This window comes from Pithys albifrons, chromosome 9 (assembly GCF_047495875.1).
Source record: "Pithys albifrons albifrons isolate INPA30051 chromosome 9, PitAlb_v1, whole genome shotgun sequence".
NCBI lineage: Eukaryota > Metazoa > Chordata > Aves > Passeriformes > Thamnophilidae > Pithys > Pithys albifrons.
The window spans coordinates 8,446,344-8,469,174 of record NC_092466.1 but is presented as its reverse complement, the minus strand read 5'-3'; the positions used below and the strand labels follow the sequence as shown (position 1 = coordinate 8,469,174).

Sequence of the window (22,831 nt, the reverse complement as noted above, 5' to 3'; positions counted from 1 at the left end):
CCCTTTTATTTTTATAGTCAGTTAAGAACTACACCAAATGCCACGTGAGGAATGAACAGATCTGCAATAAACTGACGAGCTGCAAGAGCTGCTCCCTGCACCTGAACTGCCAGTGGGACCAGCGGCAGCAGGAGTGCCAGGCGCTGCCTGGTAAGGGTGTGTGTGGGGAGGCCACGCTGCTTTGCAGAGCCCATTGCAGCACTGAGTAACCCTCCTCTGCTGTTGCCAAAGAATGTTGGTTCAAACTGTAGAGCAGGGCTGTTTTATTCGTGCTGACTCTCCTTGCCTGTCTGTGCCTGTGCAGTTGAACACAGATGTGATAGCGCCACTGACTGGGGTACCAGTGCTGCCTTTAATGTGGTTAGGAGAGGTGAGGACATCAGTGAAGGCACGATGGAACGAACCTCTGCACCAGCCAGGGAGGAGCAATAGCTGAGGCGACCACTGAGTGCTGAGCTGAATTGCCATACTGCTATCTTACTGTTACATATGCACTGACACTGTTACTTTTGCTAGCTGGGGTTTTACTTTAAAATTATAATTCAATTATACTTCAATTTTCCTGGGCAGATAGGGCCCAAGATCCAGTTTCTTGATTGTCTAATATTGGTACTACTATGAAAGCAGTGAATATTAAAATGCTAATATGAAATATTCTCAGAAGGTGACTGTTAACGTTCTGAAATAATATTTATTCTGCAATTTATATTCATAACTATGTATATGCAGTTAGATGTCAGAACCTTTTCTGTTTCATCTTTATGTTCAGATGAAATTAATGAACACATTTTTTTCCTGTAGAGATTATTCATTGAATAATTTGAATCCATTTATTCTGTGCAGTTTAAAACTGAATTTGTGCAATCTTTGTAAAGATTGTCTGTAACAGTTGCTCTGAATTACTTACTTATCTTTTAACAGTTATCTCAGTGTCAGTAAAGATGTAAAATGTTGAAGAGGAAATATTTTCTCAAGATGTTATCAGAATTTCCTATAATTCTGATTGCATTTGTATCTAGGCAAATGCAAATGCAAAGATAGGATGATAAAAAAAAGATCAGGTAAAGTAGTGATCTCTTAATTCTAAATAACATTGAAATAAAGGGATGGGTTAAAAAATTAATTATGTACGTGGTCTAATTGTAATATTATGCTCAATTTTGAGCAGGGAAGAAATAGGGACACAAGAATATTATTATGCTGAAATTTAAATGTGTCTTTTAAAAACATAAAAAAACAATTATAAGTTTCTTTCCATAAATGTACACTCTTCTGCATGATGTTACTTGGTATTCTGAATTCATATGACATGAAAAGGAAAATTGAATGTGGGATGTATTTTGATTTATGAACTTGAGAAGTTAAAATTCAGACTCCCTTGGGTTTTTTAAAAGTTTTTCAGATCAGCTTTAATCACACGCTTTTTACTCTAGCTCATCTGTGTGGAGAAAGATGGAGTCATATTGGAGATGCCTGCCTGCACATAAATTCTAGTCGGGAAAGCTACGACAATGCTAAGCTGTATTGCTACAATTTAAGTGGAAATCTCGCCTCATTAACAACCTCAAAAGAAGTGGAATTTGTTCTGGATGAAATACAGAAGTACACACTTCAGGTAACTTGAGTAATTGTAATTGATGCTTATGTGAAATAAATTTGCTGTGAGAAATCTGTTTTAGGGTTTTGTCAAGAGACAGGAGAGTAATGTGGTGCTCAAGACTGGTGTAAGTGATGTGTAGGTATTGAGGACATCTCATGTTTTATTTTAAGCAGGCAAACTCAGGAAGTGTGTGAGTGAGTGAGTGGACAGTGGGGTGGATCGAGAACTGATGGAATGGTGGGTCCCAGAGGGCCATGGTCAGCAGCAGAGCATCCATTGGGACTCCTGTCACTAGTGGTGTTTGCCAAGGTTCTGTATTGATTAACTTACTACCAGTGCATTGGATGAAGGGGCAGGTGCCTCCTCAGCAGGTCTGTTGACAACATGACGCTGAGAGGAGTGGCCAATACCCCAGAGAGGTGTGCAGCCCTTCAGAAGGTTTTGACAGGTTAAGGTGATGGACAGAGAGAAACCTTCTGAAATTCAACAAAGGCAAAGACATGGTCCAGCAAGAGGGAGGAATAACCCCATGCACCAGTACAGGTTCTGTGATCACAGGATTCTGAGGTAACACACCGATGTTTTAGTTGTTGCCAGCTAGTGCTTACCCTAAATCAAAGCCTTTTCAGTTCCCCATGCTCTGCCAGTGGGCAGGTGCACAAGAAGTTGGGAGGAAGCACAGCTGGGACAGCCCAACTGGCCAAAGGGATATTCCAGGCCAGAGAACATCATGTGCTGTTTGTAAACTGGAAGGAGTTGACCAGGAGTCCCTGTTCACTGCTGGGGGCTGAGCTGGGCACAGGCCAGTGGGTGACGAGCAGTTGTATTATGGATCAGTTGTTTCACTTGGGTTTTAGTACTCCCTCTTTTCCATTACTACTATTATTATTATAATATTTTATTTTATTTCAATTATTAAACATTTCTTATGTCAACGAGATTTACTTTTTCTTTGCAATTCTCCTTCCCAGCAAAGCTTGGGGGAGGTGAGCAAGTGGCTGTGTTGCCAGCTTTGCTTTTACCATAATTCTGGGAAATACTAGCCCTTTTTGATACAGTGTGAAAGGAATCAAAACAGTTTTTACTGTAACAGAGGAAAAAAATCGTAACTTGTCACACCAGTATCTGTAATGCTGCTCCAAGGATTGGTGTTGAGTGTGAATAGCTGTCGAGGACTGGGAGATACTAAAGATGTAAACTCCTCAGGAAAGCCTGGCTTCCTATATGACTGGCATTTGGCATCAGAGGGTCACAGAGAAGCTGTGCCAGTATGTGAAGCATGTAGAAATTCCTTGCACAGCAGCACTGGAATTAGCAGGAGCTAATTAGCTATCCCTGATAATGGTGGGGGGAGAGAGAGGGCTGAAAAGTCTTCCATGCCTCTGGCAACTACAGCAAGCTACCATCAGCATATTCCTTAGAAAAGTGATCCATACTAATTTTGTTAACTGTGGGATAAAAGAAGATTAATTACGTGATCCTGGGTGGTCAGGTTCAGTTTTTTAGCAGTTTAATATTTGAATTTTTATTGGTGTTTTTAAACATCATTGGTACAAGTGTGTGAAATAGAAGAGTGCTCAAAAATGTCAAATCCAACAGAGAACATTCAGGTGGAATGTCTTAGCAGAGCAAGATTCCATTACAAGAAGACCAGTTCTTCTTAGTAAAGGACATTTTTAGAAGTGTGTATTTTGTTTTGTAGAATAACCAACCTTTGTCTGTAAACCCTCAAACTTTTACATAGCTTTGGATTTTACAGTTACAAGAAAATGAAAGATAATTGGGAATAATAATTGAAGTTTATATCAAACTAGTATGTGATTTACAAAGGTGTTATGCTGCAGATGAATTGAGAAGCATATGAATGAAATAATAGTTAAGGATTCTTTGTTATACTGAATCTGGAAGCAAAAGTTTAGGGACATATATTGTGGAAGAAAATGTTCTCTAATTACCCTTTTTAGCATTCCATTTTAAAAATGGGATGCAAACATAGGTACATAGGTTATGTATTTGAGGGGTTTTTGGTTTTCCCCCATCAATAAAAGACCTGGAGAGAGCAAGTAATTTCTTTTTTTACTAGAAAGACATGTATTTTATTACTATTTGTTAATAATAAAGGAAAGAGTGAGAAGTAATTCTATGTCAGACATTCTTCCCTGATGTTGTGCTTAGTGAATCCTTAAAACACATTCTATCTGTCTGTTCTTTAGTGTAAGTTAATGTTGATGCTGTAATTGAAACCAAAACAACAAAATCATATTGGCAACACGACTGCTATAATTATTTATTTTGCTGCCTTATTTTTTTTTCCTGTCTCCGAAAATTCCTATTAAAATACTGCCCAGGAGGGCTTCAAATCTAATAAAGTGTGCTAGAGTATTGGTGTGACTGATATTGCCTGGCTGGCTTGAGGTGTGGATGAGAAACAGCTTTTTTAGTGTTTGGAAGCAAGATTTTTCTTACATTTCAGACCTTAGAACAAGGTGACATCCTGCTGAGCATATCTCTGTTAGATGAAGTATGTCCTGAGCCAATGTGGTGATGTAAATTTGAGATACCTCAAATACAATTTGTACAATTGTAGACAAAGTATACACTTTAAAAGTATATCTTTGGTTAAACAATCATTTAGCTATCAGAATCTCTAATGAAATGCTACCGTGACTTATCCTGATGTTTTCAGTGGCATTCAGAAAAAGAAAAAAATTCTTTCATTCATATCTGTCTGTCCAGGTGTGTTTATTCAGTGTGTGACAGCCTAAATGTGTTATCAGGTGTGACAGAGGCTCTCAGAAACTTCTTGATCTTCTTTTCTCTGCCTTTTCCTCTCAAACTGCAATTCTAATGATTTAAGGAGCGAGATTTCATTTTAGATGGCGTGTTTCCATAACAGGTTGTGGTGTGGAGTTCACAAATGTAGTCAGAGCAGCTGTAAGGTGAACATCATGCCTTTAGTCTCTTTTATCTGTGGTGTATTTTGACTTGTGTGGTTAATATTAAAGACTTAAAAACCTTTAGCCTGAAGAAAGCAGGATTCATGAGTGTGTCAGAGGAATACTTGGAAATAAGAATATGATTCTGATTTTATTTCCATATTATTTTGTATTCTTATATTGAGAAAAAAAAGCAGCTTTGGTACCTTTGTGTATTTAACAAACTTAATATAGTAAATACTACAGTCTGGGAGGACTTCTGAACTTCTTAGTGTTCATAGAAGCATTGGGTGACTTTGTAGATTGTTTCCTAATACACAAAGTCCTTGTTCTGGGACACATTTAGGACAATTTCTTTATCACATTTAGAATAATTCATTGATGCTTTAGCAAGACTCAGATGGAGGAATCTGCCATTGTCTCCATACCCTGTCCAGGCCTCACTGTGTATAAGTAATTTCTCCTAATCCCATAGTAAATTGGAAATCAATAGATTGACTCCTTTTAAAGGGTAAGGAGAAAGCTCATTTGGTACTAGAGGAAAGGAAAAACCAAGGATCTTTGTAGTATGAAGTCAAAACATTGTTGATTTTACAGATGTATTCTGAAACTACCACTGGTAGTTTTAAAGTCTAGTTTGTATTTGTCATTAAAAATGATTTAAATTAAGAGAATACCAAAGTAAACATAGTGGATAGACTGCAGATTACCATGCTAAAGCAAAATGACACTGGGAGTTTATTTCTTATATGCTTTTTTTGACCTAGTAAGCAAAAGATTATGAAAGGGAAGATTTGAAGTTTTCTGCAAAGTAGATTAAACAGCAATATGAGGTTAATTAACTGTTCCTGCTAATATTCAAATGTTATATATTCATTTAAAAGTGCAATTAGCTCTCTTGGGAGTTTGTTTGCAACTGTGGGATTTAACTCAAAATAATAATTTTCTTGTTAGCATGCAATAAATTCTAGAAAGATTTTGTTTTGGTGTAGTAAGCATAAACAAAGAAGAGAACGGTTTTGCACAATGCCTTTCATTATATAAACTGTTTGCAACTTTTCCTTGGACTCACTGCTCACAAGGCTAAGCATCTTTTTATAAATTACACTCCAGTTCAGGCTGCAGTTAATTAGTGAGCTTTGCATACCAATGCTGTGCCTTGTTAGTTCAAAGTATTCTCAGAGGGCTGTGTGTTTTTGCGGTTTTATCATGCGTGGTTGTGGTGAATCTGATATCTACCTTTTTTCCTGGATTGCTCTCTTTACTACACTTTCTAGCAGTCTCACTTTCCTGTTGTGGTTTTGGAGTTTAATAAATTTCAGCACTTTGTATCCATATTAGAATTGTTACATTGACTCTAGTTTAACTGTCTTCCTACTTTCAAGAAGTGAAGCTCAATTTACTCTGGGTGCCTGAGAAGAGCAAAAAATTGTTCCCCATAAAGGAAAAAAAAATGAAGAAGAAACCAAAGTCCTCCAAGAATACTAGATATAATCTTTGTAGACGGAAATTAGGGAAGTTCTGTTTTTTTCAGTTTTCCAGATTGTACATTTTTTTAAACCAATGGCACTACAGAAAAATTTAAAAGGAGCAGGAGAATTTAGTTCTCATGACCTAATGCATGACTGATTGAATACTAAGAATTGAACCTAGGTTTCATCATAGATACTGAGACACTTAAAAACCATGGTTTGCTCCAATTGCTTAAAATGTGTCATTCACTATGTAAATATTTGCAAAATATGAGTCGTGCCAGTATCTGTCATAGTCAGAGTTGATGCTCAGTTAAAGGATGGACATGAGCAGTGTGGCTGCACATGGAATGCATGGTTTCTCTTCATATAGCTGCTGTTCTCAGAAAGCAGGTTATTTGTCCATAATGGTGCATAAAAAGAGGCAAATTAACTTCTAGCCCTTCTCCAAACTGAGAATTTTGTGGAAACATCAGCACCAAGAGCCCACTGTATTTTCAAAGTTTAATTGTGTGTTTCATCCTAGAGCAACTGTTTTCCTAGAAATCAAGGAGTTTGAACAATTCTTGACAGGTTTGTTGTGTTAATGACATGCTGTGAGGCACATAATAGAAAATTAGGTACTTCCGGAACAAGTTAAGATCCAAAATAAAAGGAATTTAAGGAAAGGTGGAGATAAATTTTTGAAAGCGATATGTACTCCCTAACTAATTTGCATAATTAAGAAACAGGAGATTTTTGAGCCTCAGTGGTAATTGGCTATTCAGCAAAGGTAGACTTGCTCACTTCACTCATCTGCAAATTATTCAGCCCTCATTAGATTGGTGCTGAAGCAGCAGAAGTACCTGAAATAGTGTGTCATGACTACAAATGATCCCCTTCACTGTAGATCTCAAGGCATCTTAATCTGATTTAAATTCTCTGAGTAAACAGTAGATTTAACATGAAATATCACCTCTCTAGTTAAGATGACACATTTTTTCATTTCTGACATAGTTCTATAATTACTGTTTAAAAGCAAATTACAATTATTTTTGATGTTATTGGTCATCAGTGTTCAATAAATTGCTGTAAGGGCTAAAAGCTGGCCTTATGTTCAGTTAGATAGGACTGTAGATGAGAGTACAGAATGACTTCCTCTTGGTGTGCATTGTATGATTGCAATTTTTCTCCTCTGCCAGATGAAATTAAAGCCTTGCCCAGGAATATTTCTCAGAATTTAATAATTCTGAAATCTTTTCTAACATAACACAAAGGTTGATTTCTCACTTAAAAAAAGTTTTTTGCCAACTTGCTATGAATGTTACCGAAGATTGTTCTATGAAATCAGATAAACTGTGACTAGCTGTATTTCAAGCACAAATATATGGCTTTCAGGATGAGCTGTGAGTTCTAAAAAATAGTCTAGAAAGATATGGATGGGAGGAGAAATATATTCTAGAGATGGTTCTGACTTGTAAATGGTGTAGTGGAATAAAGCTATGGAATATTTCTCAAGATGTATTTGATTATATTCTCCATTGCAACATTAGTAAGGCCATTACAAATTTTCCCAAGATGGATTTGCTCACCAGCTGTGTATTGCATTGCTTTCTTTCACTGTGAAATTTTTCTTTGATAACTTCTTGGTGGTTTTCCTCTCTTCTCTCTCTTTTTTTTTTTTTTTTAATAATAGCTTGTCTAGAATGTAGTTGAGTAAGTTTGGTTGTTTTTGAGGTTGCTTTAAAGTGAATTAAACATTTTGTATAAAGGGAGTTTATAAATATACCTTGAGAGATAGAAAGAAAGAAAAAGTCTTCCAATTCTCTGAGGAGCAGCTTTCTTCCCAGTTATGTGTTGAGTAAAGATCACCTGAACGTCCAGTAAAATTGGTATACTTGAACAGAAAAAATTAGGCACATTTGGGAAAGGTTTTCTATCTGCAAGTGTTTTTCCGAAGTGATTTGCACTGTATTTTTCACCCCCCTGGCCTGATAACAAATATTTTCCAAGAGGCCTGTGAGCTAGAATGCTGCATCAGCAAGTCCTGGGCACAGAGAACTGGCAGGCTCATTTCCTTCCTGTCTGATCCTCTTCAGAAACATTTTTTGGCAGGATATTAAATGTAAAGGAATTAGTTTCCCATGTTCATTCTGCGTTAAACAAGCATAGAGTTCAAGTGAAGGATGTTCAGCTCCCATTACTTCTTAAGCCTGAAGAAGAAGCTGGATTGGCAATCTCACTCGACACATTTGATGTCCCTCAGTTGCTTCAAGTATTTTGAGATTCTCCATATTATTGACCAAACCTTTCATCAGTTTGAGAGATAATTTATACTAGATTTATGCTTTTCTATTTGGAAGAAATTAGTTTGATAGAAACAGAGCCCTGGTGGCTGCAGGTGCCACATGTGGAACCTTCTGAATTCTCTCTTCACAGTTTAATTTTTCCTATTGGTTTTTGTGCAGTAGAACAGTAGTCATTTTTGCTGCTAAACTTTGGTCATTCCAACAGACAATGTCTGTTGTTGCCAGCAGTCTTCACCTGTGCCCACCCCATCCTGGAGTTGATGCCATATAATAGAATATGCACATTAAGCGTGTCACTGGAGCATTTGGGGGCCTTACTTGGCTAATCTGTCTTTGGCATCCCAAGGCATTGGGGGTGTGCATTTGATAGCTCTCTCAGCAGTGAGAGTGTTTTGATGTCCTCTGCTAGAAAAGGGCCAGAGATGGTACATATGGAATCTGAGGTGCCTGATGTGATGACTGTAAGCTGTTCAGATAGCACAGCTATTAAGAATGATTATGACTATGAGTATGTGTTGGTTTGATAGAAATCTTTCATTTCAGAGATGCTGGTTTTTTATGCTATGGCTGATTCAGCTTTCATGATCCTCCTTGGGACTTTGTCGTCATTAAAGGGGTTCCAAGACAATCTTCTACTCAAATAGAAGAATTTATCTCCAAATGCCACTGCTGCACTGTCAGACTTCATTATTGGCCTAACACTTCTCACTATACCTGGAATAGGATCTGTTTTTTATATACTGATGCTGAGGCCAAATGATTTGGCAGTGCAATTGGAACAGTCAGTAATATGTCGAAGGTTCTCTTGGCTGGAATCCCTTGATCCCAAAGTAGGCATGCAGGGTTGGGTTGGTCTGTTTGTCAGCAATTTATCCTGCCTAAGTCCCTGACAGTTTTTTATACCTGCTTGGTCTGCACACTCAGCATTCTACAGAGAACTCCAGAGATGTGTGTAGATATCTAAGGTTTTCTGAGGCATGTGGACCATAAACAAAGACAGCAATCCAGGCAACTAACGACAAGTAACACCACAGATGTATTGGCTGCCATTCTCCAGATGGCCAAGTTCCACTCTGAATGATTGCATCGTATTCTTTCTGGCATCCAGAATACAGGAGCTCTTACAGACACCTGGGAAGTTTGTCACCTGAGATAGCAATGAAGTTATGCAGTAAATGCAGAAGTAAGATATGAGAGAGGGACTTGACATATTTCCTGGATGTTCTTGTTGCTGTACAGGAGCAGAGTGCATCACTGCTTATGAAATGGAATATTTTTTACTCATTTTCTGGGTTATTTAAGTTTTTTCTTGGGTCTCTAAGTGTTGTAGCAATTTTTATTTGATCATGTTCTCAACTGGTCAAACAGAAGAGGAGAGCATAGGGAGTAAATTTTAGAAAGGTCAGGAACATGGATGATCTACCTACTTATTTTTTTTAAAGTTATTTATTTGCCACTGGTGTTTTTGAAGCAAAATCAATAAACCTTCATATTTCAGTTTGGTCTAACAAGGCAGAGGGGTAGGAAAAAAAGGAATACTCTTTTTGCATGTAGAATTAAGAGTGCTAAAAGATTTTTTTTTTCAGCCATGGGTTAAACTTGAGTGGCCAGAGAAAGATGTGAGATCAAAGATGAGAGATCACTCTGATAGCAAATGGCAGTAACTTCTGGTTCACTTGTGAACTAGCACATAGATCTTGAACTGTGGCAGGTTCCCGTTAGGTATATTATAGTGCTTTACTTACCTTGGCCTGTAAATTAAATCAGTGGAGAACCTAATTCATGATCAGATCAATATATCTGCTTTGGAGCTGACAATGTCTGTTCTCTGTCTGGTGCAGACAGCTGTGTTTGGGCATTGTGGCATTCACCTGCCATCACATACCTGTCACAGCCCCTTGTCTCTCTGTATCTCTGTTCCATGTGTTTAGACTGGGGTTAATAAAAGCTGCCAGCACACAGATTACTGCAGGAAATGTGTTTGATTTTTGTGTCTGCAGTGATGGGGGCAAGTAGTTTATGTAGATGTGTACTGGAACAAGAAAAGGCCTTTATTGCTTAAAATCTGCTTTTCCCATGTTAATTGTGGAAAGATGAAATGATAAAAATTAGTAGAATTTGTGACATAATTTTAAATATTTTTTTTTAAAAATTAATGTTTTTAATGTTTTCTAGACTATCTTCTATAACATAAATCAATAATAAAAGTGTATTTGATGTGTATTTAATGGCATTGGAATTGTAAATGTGCCACTTTCATCTCTGTCTCTGAATTGCCTAATGATGAGTATTAGCAATACAGACTTTAGAGGATAGAATATTTATTCTATTTTTTCCATGAACTGTGATTTTTCTGAATTTCTTATGTGTATTTTGTTATCCACATTGGGCTAGCAATGAGTAATAATCAGTATAGTAGCCAACAGAAAAACCCAATTTCATTATAACCATTTGACCTGTATCAAATAATAGTAACCAGAATTTGAGCAGAACACAGATTTTTAGTAGAAAAGAAGCATATAATGGGTGGAATTTTGTTGGGTTTTTTGGCAGGGAGGAGGGGGATGTTCAGCAAGATAGATTAAGATAAAAACTATATGGATGAGATGATAAGAACATGATGAAATCTGAAAACGTGAAGTTGCTGTCATCGAGCTATTCTTTAAAATGTTTTAAAACAAGAAAGAAAAGGCATTTTAATTATTTCTCTCATTTGTTTCCTTCTCTTTCTCAGAAAATTTCCCCATGGGTGGGTTTGCGGAAGATCAACATCTCCTACTGGGGCTGGGACGACATGTCCCCGTTCACCAACACGACTCTGCAGTGGCTCCCTGGGGAGCCCAACGACTCCGGGTTCTGTGCCTACCTGGAGAGGGCAGAGGTGGCAGGGCTGAAAGCCAATCCATGCACTGCGATGGCAGATGGCCTCGTGTGTGAGAAGCCTGTGGGTAAGCAACCTCTTACACCCTGCTACTGGTATTAACAGCAACCTGGCTGGGCTGTCATTTGTCTAAGAGGGATTTTTGGATAATTTAGATTAAATAATTACAAACCCCCACTTTTTTATTTTTTGAAAGAAAATATTTATATAAGAATTAGGTTACATGGCTCATTTTGTGTTAGAAGATCTTACAACTTGTCTCTAATAAAGTAACAGTGATAACAGTTAATTGTAACGGGCACCTGTGGAGGTGTTCACCAATGCTGTTTTGTTTTCTGTCTTGCCAATTATTAATGAATATTTTAATGATCTAAAAGGCTGACAAAACCAAAATCCTACTTTGGTCTTTTAGGCTTGCTTGTGAATAAAGTTTGCTTGTGAATAATGTTTGTGACAAGTTTGTCATTTGACTGTTCCAATTAGCATTTTAATTCTCTGATTGGCCTCTCTTTCTCTCATAGCTGTAAGGTTGAGCACAAGAAGTTCTTTAAATTTTGCCTTCAGGTTTATTTTGTGGATTGCTTGAACACAACTGGAAAATTGTTTCATTGTTGGTGTGTTGGGAACAAAGCCTATTAATTTGATGATTAACTTGTTAACTTGCATAACTAAATGACAATTTTACCAAGCCTTCATTTTCTTCTAAGGAACTCCTATAGTAATTCAATTGCAAAGTATATGTTGTACACTTGTTACAACTATCACCTACATTTTCTAAAAATTTCATCTTCCACACACTTCTTAATTTTAAGTTAATGGTTAATTATTTACTAGATGTTTCTCAGAATAGTAAAAGATGCAGTCATAAAGGAAGAGACATCTCCAAATGCAGAAGATGCACTAGGTGGGACACAAATCATGTTATTAAGAGGCAGTATTTTACAATTAGATCAACATTATATGCATCTGTTACCGCTGTCTTCTTTTAGGCTTTCTTTTGATCTTGAGCTGCTTCAAAGACTGTAGAAGTCAAAACACTTCAACTGAATAAGGATAATTTTGTAGTTCAGCTGATTTTTTAAAATTTTTTCTTAATTTTTTTTATTGCAAACCCCATCTTGGATATATGCATAGTAGGTCAAATCTGGGAACACTCTTGGTAAAGGGCTTTGGTGTACATGTTACTAGATGAGGAATGGCTTGGGAACTTGGTTGATACTGAGTGTGAATCAATAATGTACCAAAAAATGGCAATACTTAGGACAGCTTAATCCTGATGTGTCACAAGGTGCTCCTGTGTGTAAAATGCAGTGCTATGTACAGTGTATGTTCCCACCTAAAAATTACTATACTCTAGTTCTTGTATAAGAGTACAAGGGTTTTATTTGAATTCAAAGCAAAAATCACAAGTTTATATGGCTAAGAAGTTATGACTTCTTGAGTTAAGATAGACCATTAACCTAGTCAGAGTGTGGTGTCCAGTAGAGAAAAATGAGCAAAAAGCAACCTCAGAAAATTCCAACCAAAAAACCCTCCCCAAACCCAAATCTTCTTCACATAAATAAAGTTTCTTTTGTTACTTTGCCCTTCAATTTGAGTGACTTTCATATGTACACTGTAAGGTAAAATTTTAGGGAATATGTAAGTAATAAGAAGAATGTTGTTTGTACACTTTTAGACTAACAAGAAGAGTACACCCAGAACTTTGCTGTACTTTATATAGAAGTCTGAGACATGTTTTATGTCATGTATGTGCAAGCAACTAAACTGATGCTTCCAGGCAATGAATATTAAATATTTCATTCCAGTATAGAGATAAAATAGCTGCAAAATGGACTTTTAGAGCTATAATATGACTCATTGTACTTAATAATCTTTATAAAACATGATTATATTTATACAACACAACATACATTTGGATGAAATGATTTATAGCTAATTAAGGAAGCAACCCCTTCAACAGGGATTTTTCTCTTGGAATGTATGACTGAAACAAAAGGAAATTGTGGCTTGTGTTCACAAAGACAAATGTTTGTGGTGCTTTTGCAGTGAGCCCCAACCAGAACGCCAGGCCATGCAAGAAGCCGTGCTCCCTGCGCACCACGTGCTCCAACTGCACCAGCAACGGCATGGAGTGCATGTGGTGCAGCAGCACCCGGCGCTGCGTCGACTCCAACGCCTACATCATCTCCTTCCCCTACGGACAGTGCCTGGAGTGGCAGACTGCCACCTGCTCCCGTGAGTGTCTGCGGGAATGGGCATCTTAGCAAATAAGCTGGCACATTTGCTTTAAAGAGCATCCCTATGGACAGGATTCAGCACATTGATGAGAGGTAGAGCCAACTTCAGATGAATGGCTTTATATAGGCACTAATGTGAGGAGTCAACAGTGAGTGTGTGTTTTCTAGGTAGAGGTAAAATACAGGCAATTCTTTTATGGTCAAATATATTTAGTCTTTTTGAAACGGTAAAAACTATTTATTGTTTTCAGTTACCATGATTGATTGTATGACAAATGTTAGCATTCCAAGCAATGGCTTGAGTTGGAACAGCATACTGTTAAAATTATATACAACATCAAGTTTTTAAGAAAAGGAAGAGTGTTGAATTTTTAAAGATTTTAATGCTCTGTTTTAATTTTTCTTTTGGATTCAAGAAATACCATTTTCCTAACAAACAAAGATAAAAACAAAGTTATAAGAATTGTAGTAATAGTCTTGAGAATACTGTAACAGAAATGCAAACCAAATTATCTTAGTCATAGTCTTCCTTGGACCCTTCTCCCTTACAAATGCTGATTATTAACCCTTGCAGATTGTTTATCCTCTCCATGGAAGCAGAAAGAATTCTGTTAGGCCATCAGGGGAAGGAGGTACAGAAAACTTTTGTCCTGTGTGATCAGGCTGGGTCAGGCTGCATTAATATTCCAGGTTGATCATTTCATCCTTTGGGGATAAAAGACAAGTGATGTCTTTGTCAAGAAGCAAATTTGCTCCCTGGATATCCCCTTTGGAAGCACATTTCCCAAACCCAAAACGCAATTACTTATTTCCACCTAAGCCTCAGGAAAATATTAAGTAAAATGTGTCTATAATAGGAGCCATTGATACTCTAAAATTAGGAGAGAAAAATGGCTATATGTACCAGGCTGCTACTGAGTGGTTGCGAATATAAGGCACAGGAAAGCTTTTGTTTCAGGCTAAACTGGCCAAAAGCCCATATTCCTCTTAATTGAGATTCCTTCTTCATCCTTACTAGTCATACAATGGGATGAAACTGTACCATGTTCAGCTGTTCTGGTAAACTTTTTGCCTTAGTCTGTAAAGTTTTGATATCAATCCAGGTTTTAGTGTCCAGGTTCAGTATGGACTAAAAGTAGGGTTTACATGTGCCTTGGGACCATAAAACAGCCTATGTTTGGTCTAGGAATAAAGAAATAATAGGAACACTTAAACTCTTGTCCATCTATTTGGAATAATAATAATAATTATATGAGGGTTTCTCTCTCATGACCATTTACTGAAGCTTTTTTCTCTCCTGCAAGGAATCAATTTTATAACTTATAAAATATTGATAAGTGAGTTGTGGCAGGACATAAGTAGATGGAAAATTTGGAGATAAAATTGAAAGGACACCACATGAGTGATGCTTAGGTTTTTAAACTAGCAGATATTATGTCAGCCTGAACTTTCAATTCAGTTTGTGTGTTTGTGTAGTATTTGCACATCATGCTGATTCGATTTATTTGAGGAACACAAAAAAATTATTTTTAATTTGATTGCCATTTTTGTCAGGTCCGTAAAAGTTTATATTAAATAAGGCAAAGGGGATTTGCTGTATAGCAGTTCATCATTATGTAAAGGCAATTTTGCACAAAAATATATTTTCTGTTCAACAAATTAGAGAAAAACAAGATTCTGTGTCTGTAAGTAGTTTTCCTACAGTTTTATAGCATCAGATATTTTGCATTTAAACAAGAAAACGTATGTCCAAATGAAGACATTGTTCTAGTCTAAATGACTTGAAAATTTGATTAGCTAAATATATCATTATTACTGCTGAAGTAATGAAGTATTAAGTGGATTCCGTTATGAAGGGGTAGTGTTTCTACTTAATTTGAAGAGTGGACTGTAACTGTTCCTTTAAAAAAAAATCATCCTTGTTTTTAAAATTCTATTTTTATTTTAAATGACTAATTTCTGAGTGTTTGGATGTTTTACACTGAATAAAAAAAATTCAGAGAAGCATGTATGATTTAAAATAAAAAATATAACAACTGAGAACTTCACATTTATTTTCACAACTTGGATTTAAAATGAAGAATGCTGTTTTATTGGTGATATTTTGTCATTTTAATAGCTGCTTGCCAAAACCTTGCATTTCCACTCTTCTCTGCATCTTCCATCCATTATGACTTTGACTGAGTAGCTGATTGTGGAACAATCTCAGACCACTCTTAGAATTTCGAAGAAAACAAAAATTTCTGCTTTAACATCCCCTTCTCCCATCAGCAATAGCTTCTCAGTTAGCTCTCTTTAGTTTTTCAGCTAAATGCCACTGCAGAGAATATATGAGGATTTTCACTTTTGGTTTGGTTTTATCTTCCATGAAGATAGTGCAGCTGATACTTCAGAGCTTTATAAATAGCAACATGAGTATAAATAGCAGCCTGAGATTTGTTTGGCTCCTTTGCAGTGCATCTCTGAAAGGACAAGGCAGCCAGGACAGATGGATGGGCTTTATTTTACCGCTGCTCTGATGTATTCAAACCCCCAAATTTGTATCACTGAGCTTCCGTTCCCATGGTTTAAAACTGATTTGTCACATACTTGACAATTTTCAACAGCAGTTGAGCTTCCCCTGCCACGCCTTTTTTTCCATTTTTGGGAAACTTGAAATGTTTCCATCCATTTGGATTCTTCATAGTCTAATGATGCAAGAGCTCATGCTCCAGTTTTTGCACTGTAAAACTCCTTTGGAGGTTCACTGAGATTCTTAACTGCCTGTTTACTTGGTATCTCCATGGATCTTTGGACTGTGGAGTGTTTTTTTCTTCTTACACTTTCCACTACTTTTAAACAATTTTAATAGTTGCTGAAGTCAGAGTAGCTAGCTTTATTCTGCTCTCAATTTATTAAATTAGTAATAAATCATTCTGCTTAGTATGCCCCTTATAGCATGGCTTCAAATACTCCCTTTGTGGAGCAGAGTGGTCCAGGTAGCTGAGAACAAGAGTTGGATGTACCATCCTGGCAGCAGCTGAGCCAAATTAAGAGGTTACACTCAGGTAGAAGCCATTTGAATGTCCTTCAAAAAACCTCCATGAACCTTTAAATTACCTTCTTGTTTTTAAGAAGAAACTTCAATAATTTTGGCTTCCTGACAGGATCTTGCTTTCATTCATGTAGTTCTTTAAAATTTACTTTTTGAGTGCCTATAAAGTTAATGTGAGAAGAGACAGGGACCCACAGTGATCAATGTTCAAATGGTTCTGAAGTTAATTTGATTCAGTGTTACAGCATTAATTAAAAAAATGAAGATGTAGCAGAAAAAGCTCAAAGAAGCCTGGAAACTTTAATGGTGTTCCTGAAGATACTAAAATGTTAATTTCTGATTAATAAGAAATGACAGTAGCTTCAGAATAGGAATTTTATTTGGCTCTAAACAGATTTAAAATATGAGGAAGACCATTTAGTTATTCTAAAGGAGTAGAGTATAAAAGATTTGATTTTTAGTGTGCTGTTTAAAAAAGGAAACATGATTAACTGATGAGAATCTCAAGATATAGTTCAATTAAATGGGATTAAATTACAACAAGTAGTATTTTACCTTGTTTCAAAAGTTCTATATGAGGAGACTGAGTCATATTTCTAGGTGAATACCCAGGTGAGATCCAGGGGTACTTTCTACGCAAATAAATTTTTGGTTTGTATTTGAGTTAACCTGTTTTTACTTTGTCTGTTTGTTTTGGCATAATATTATCACTCTTATTTGGATTACTGACCTTGCATTGAATTCTAGTTTTCCTGTTGGAAGGGTTGTACTTGTCAGTAAAATTAGTAATATGCATATTATATATCAATAATGAGCAGAGAATATATATTTTATTGTGGGATTTAATGAAGACGTGTAATATTATTTTTGTTTCATTATTTTTCTTTATTTTTATTTTTTTTTGTTGCATTGTGATGTAACAAACACCTGCTGTGTATATAATTAGGAAGTACAACCTTAAAGAAAACTGAGATATTCTTACTAATGTTACTTACCTTTTAATTTGCACAAAATAGAAATGCTAAATTGTTTATTCATCAATTGTTTTAAAATCCAAGCACCTTGTTTAAAAATACAAACAAAAAATCTCACCCAAACCCCAAACAAACAAACCAACACAAACCATGCCATTAATATTGTGTTCCATGTCCTAAAGCTCAAAACTGCTCCGGGCTGAGGACGTGTGGGCAGTGCCTGGAGCAGCCTGGCTGTGGCTGGTGCAACGACCCCAGCAACACTGGCAAGGGCCAGTGCCTGGAGGGCTCCTCCCGGGGCCCAATGAAGCCCGTGGGTCTGCACTCCAACGACATGGTGCTCGATGCTGCTCTCTGCCCTAAGGACAAAAACTATGAGTGGTCTTTCATCCAGTGTCCAGGTAAGGTCTGCTCCCAGTCTTTCTTGTATATGAAATAAGAGGCATTTCTCTGTTTAAGCACACCAAGAAACTGTTTTAATTCAAATAACATTTGCGTGAGAGATTTGATTTTCCTAAAGGATGCTGTGAGAGACCCCATGTCTTGGGTTGAGCTGGCAAAACACCAACTGTCCAGGACAGAGTGAAAAGGCTCCTCCTCCCCCCAACCAGCCAAGGGAAAAAAAAAGAGCGAGAGGAAAAAAAAACCCTCCTCAAAACCAGGTTTATGCTGAAACTAACTACGTGTATTTATACAGAAAAGAGAAAATTAAGAGGAAACTACAATATAACACACACATGTTTTACGTATATAACAAGAAATAATTTCCCACTCCCCAATTAATACAAAGTCCATTACTCTAGATTCATAAGCACTCTAAAAGACACTCTGCAAGAGAGAGAAAGTATAACAACAAAATATTTCTACTTCCCTGAATGCAAACAAAATGCAAGCAGGGGCAGAAGCAAGGCCTGCTCCAAGACAAAAGCTGGATCACGTCCGGCTTGTACCTCGGCCATAGGAGAACTGAACCAAGCCACTCCCACACCCTGGATTTTACACCCTTTGAGATGATGTAGTATGGTATGGAATACAATATTATTGGCTGGAAGAAGTCAGCTGTTAGCTAGCTCAGCCCAGCTTAAATCAGCTGACAATCCCAGGCCTAGCTGAACTTTAAAACCTAAATTTAGGCCCACCTGGCCAAACCCAAAACACCCCAACAAAGCAGGACTCTGAGCCAAGTAAGTGTGGGATAAGATAAAAAGCAAATGTCCTGTAATATCAGGCCTAGGGCCTACAGGAATACATGATGACATGCACGTGCACCCCAAACACTGGTTTCTATGATTTTTATAATAGGGTCAACCCAATCCCCAGTTCACACATCTCTCAGTCCAGCCCTGGTCCCACCCCTGCTCCACCCCCTTAGGATTTAAGTCTGGGGTCGGTGAGACTTCCTCTTCCTCAGGCTCCTGGAGTTCTTCCAATGTTCTCAGAGCCAAGGTTATTGCCTCATGTTTATGTCTCATTCTGATATCCTTCAGTTCTTTACCTTGAAGAGAGTCTGAATAACTAAAAGAATTTGAGCTACTGATATATGGCAGAGGTTAGCATGTATAAACATTGAACTTAAGCTGCTAGAAATATTAGCACACTAAATCTACATTTTACTACAGTTATAAGTACTTCTAAAATTTATAAAAATGAGAAATCAGAAAATCAAGAACCCCATAGGTCTCATAAATGTATGGTTTCTTATGTCTAGAAAATGTTTCCTATATATTTGGTTTGTATCTCTGTCTACTGAACACAAATGTGTTTCCTCTCACGTTGGTTCACATGGGAAATGTTACACAAGGAGTTTAACCAAAACTGCCATTTATTTCTAAATCAGTTTTCACTCACCTTATCCTTCCACTTTTTAAAATCCAGCTGTGGGAATTTGCTTCAGCTCTAACTTTCTTATGATTCCATATCCATCAAAGGAGAATGGGGAGGAATTATCCATGGGCAAAGCTTCCCTGCTGCTCCTGCCTGAGTCCAGCTGGCTGTGAGGATTGGGCTGCCAGAGACCTGAGGGTGCCTCCAGTCAGCCTTTTACACACTTGGGGCAAAAGAGTGTGTTGTGGCACCTTAGAGAATCCCTAAGCTTAAACCCTACCAGTGTGATTAAGTATTTTAGTTTTATCTTCACTGGAAAAGGAAGGCATCAGGTTCTTTAAGGCAGTGAAGCAGAGCTGGTGCAGCCTCTGTGTGGGAATCCTTCATCCCGGAGAGCAGCAGTGAGGTGTGTGGGAAAGGAACAGCACACCAGGGAGTCTACAGCCCTTCAGGAGGAATTTACAATAAATAATACAGTTTAAAAGGCAGCATGAAACTAATTTCTTTCTTTTTTTTTTTTTAGAATAAATAGTGAAATTCTTCTCAAGGTGTTTGTTTGGGGTTTGTTTGTTTGTTTTTTTCCCAGTAAATGTTCTACTGCTGATAATTTTGGAAGCTGGAGCTTCTCAAGGATCAAAACTTTTATGGCTACATGTAGCTGTTTGCTTTCCTGGCTGCTTTTTTTATCGGTGTATTCTCTGTGTGTACATGCATACATAAATGCACATTTATAAATAGGAAGAACTTTTTTTTTTGTTTAAGTTGTAGAATAATGAAATGAAATTTAAAACTAAGGGAACACTGTCAGATATTTTAAATGAAAAAAAAATCATCTAATGCCATTTCCTGAACAAAGAAGTATATTTTTGGAGACAATTCCCATTCTATAATATAGACATTTTATTACTTTGTATGTAAAATACAGGTGTGTTGAGAAGTGCATTGTTGGCCTTTCTGTGCAATGCAGAGTTTCTTCCCCTAGTGTAATTGCAAGGGATGAATATATTGCTTGTCTAAACCCTTTGAGTTAGAAGATTTCATTGCTGTGTTTGATGTTTATTCTTCATGGATGAACTTCTGTATTCATTGTACATTCTGACTAAGAATTTACTGAAGTTCAACTTAAGTTTGGAACTCACTGGTTTATGAGTTTAAGAGACAGCTACTACAGAAGTCACAGAATTAAAATTTAAATTGATGTGAAATTTAATTTTTATTGATATTTTCATAGGATATGATCTGTATTGGATTATACTAACATATTTTATTCTAAGCACTACAATACTTTGATGTACTTGAAACCAGACAAAAATAGACTAAGTCCGTGTTAGTCTACTGACCACTTTGTAGTTTGGATGAAAATAAATACTTTATATGCTATAAAGATTATTCTACCACATTTATTAGTAGTTGGCTAAACCATTCATGTTCACTCATGTGTACATTTAGTTTTCCTTACAGTCCATATCCATTCTCTTTGTAGTGCCTCTGGGAAATTGTGTTGGTGATCAATATTTAAATTCATTCTCATTTTCTGTCCAAATCTTCAAAATTAGTATTCAGCAGATAGTATAAAAATATTCATTTTTGTGACTGGTCCATTTGAAATCAGTAGTCTTCAAAGAAGCCATCATAGTATTTCTCTTAATACGAATACAATTTTATTTTTTATCAGATTCTTATTTTAACTGAACTATTACTATAAATAAAACTGCAAATATCATCCTTGAAAAGAAACATGGCTTTGACAATTCCTCCCATGAGAAGAACAGTTTAGGTAGAATGCAAGCCCATATTTGTCTTTAAAGTCAAAATTTCTCCTCTGAAAAGCAGCGTAAATGGATTCTAATGAGTTCATTTAAAACTAAATGAAGTATCTCTACATTAGATCCAGGACTGTAATGCAGAAATCCTATTTCTATATTTTCCTAGTTTTAAATATTTTCTTAAAATTATCAACAATTGTCAGCATCACCAACCATTGCAAAACAGAGGTCAAAAAGCAAATTAGACATAAAATTGCTTCTCTCCTGGGCAGCCTCGCTGAAGATTCAGCTAAAGCACATTTTTGTGTGAGGAAAATTTGTTGCTGTCAGTGATGTACATTAAAAGGACCTAAAGACAAAAGAACTTTTTAAAATTGAACTCCTAATTCTTATTTAAATGTTCATTACAATGTCTCATTATTTTAATGACTATCTTAATTATTTAATACTGATGTCTCCAGTTTGATTGCACTGAAACAACTTTGAAATTTATTGAAAAGTGCAATTCTTCTGACTTTTCTCTTTTCTCAATGAGATGCATATTTTCAGGGGAATCAGCACTTATATAATATCATTTCTCAATGGTGTGTCATGTCAGTTGTGGATTGTATTTGCTCTTATTGCGTATATACTTTTTTGAATTTGATTTAAAAATCTCTCCCACTTTCTTTGCCTTAACAAAATGTAAGAATTCAGAGCTGTCATATATGACTCGAAACAAATTAAAATTTAAAATTAAGTTTGCTTTCTTCATCCTTTAAATAACACAAAAATTAAGAAATACAAAGCTAAGCATCAGGAAGAATAGAAAATTTATAAATTTATAAATCACTAGTTAGAAACTGCCAGAATTAAGCATTTTTCCTACGCTATGATTCAGTCATAATTAGGCAATCTTACTTTAATAGAACACCTATTTCATGTACTCTCTGTTTTTACTTTTGGTTTATTCGGCTGTATCTTTTTTTAACATCTGCTTTAAGCAATTTAATGTGTAAGATGTTTACACAAACCCCAAAATGGAGCTGCAACTCAGGGTACTTTTGTGTAACTTTTCCTGAGAACAGCAACGAAGTGCAGAAGGGGAAAGTGCCTGGAGGAAGACGCCACAGAGGTGTCTGAAAATCAGCTGTTCTTAGGAAGAATAAAACTTGTAATTTCTGAAGAGATTTAGTCAAAATAGTGAGAAAACTTATTAGTACAGAAACGTTTTATACTTGTAGGAAAGTTTCTCTGGGCACAGTTACAGAAGAAGGAAAACATTGTCAGCTGGGGAGATTTAATGGTTTATGAGCCAAGCCTGGCAATGGCTATATATAAATTAAGTTACTAAATTATAAAGTGGATCTAAAAACGTTTAAATCATACAGACAGAATCTTTTTCTATTTTTTTTTCCCTAGCCAAGTCACCAGTCATTGTGACATGTAGATTAAAAATCCAAATTTAAAAAAAAATACAATCTGAGTTTCTGTCCTCAGCTGAGTGTCAGACCCACTTCAGCCCCGAGGAATCGGCAGCTTTGACACAGCTGACATTTGACAAGCTGCCGGTATTGACAGGTCACTAATGTGCTGGGCACGAGGAGCAGTGAAGTCCCACTCCACAGAGAGGTCATCCTTCCAAACCTGGCAGCAGGATCAATGATTCTGGCGAGATTCACGTGGGCATTTTGCTGCAATAATAATCAGGGCTTTCTGAGTTTCCCCAAAACATGAATCTCTGGAGTGGAGCTGTTGTGCAACATCAGTGGTTTATAAGTGTTGTGATTTGATAAAAAGCAATTTTATTCTTTCAAGGTCAGAGGTTAAAAAAAAA

General features: G+C 36.6%; 1 protein-coding gene across 4 annotated transcripts in view; it reads left to right on the top strand.

Moving 5' to 3' along the window:
* Positions 1–22,831, top strand: part of ATRNL1 (attractin like 1) — a 469,005-nt gene that overhangs the window by 99,701 nt on the left and 346,473 nt on the right. For all 4 annotated transcript variants that reach the window (XM_071563466.1, XM_071563465.1, XM_071563470.1 and 1 more), the window contains exons 14-18: positions 18–150; positions 1,434–1,615; positions 11,031–11,244; positions 13,227–13,415; positions 17,608–17,826. In XM_071563466.1, the coding sequence (XP_071419567.1) occupies positions 18–150; positions 1,434–1,615; positions 11,031–11,244; positions 13,227–13,415; positions 17,608–17,826 (937 nt within the window). The remainder of the gene's footprint in view (positions 1–17; positions 151–1,433; positions 1,616–11,030; positions 11,245–13,226; positions 13,416–17,607; positions 17,827–22,831) is intronic.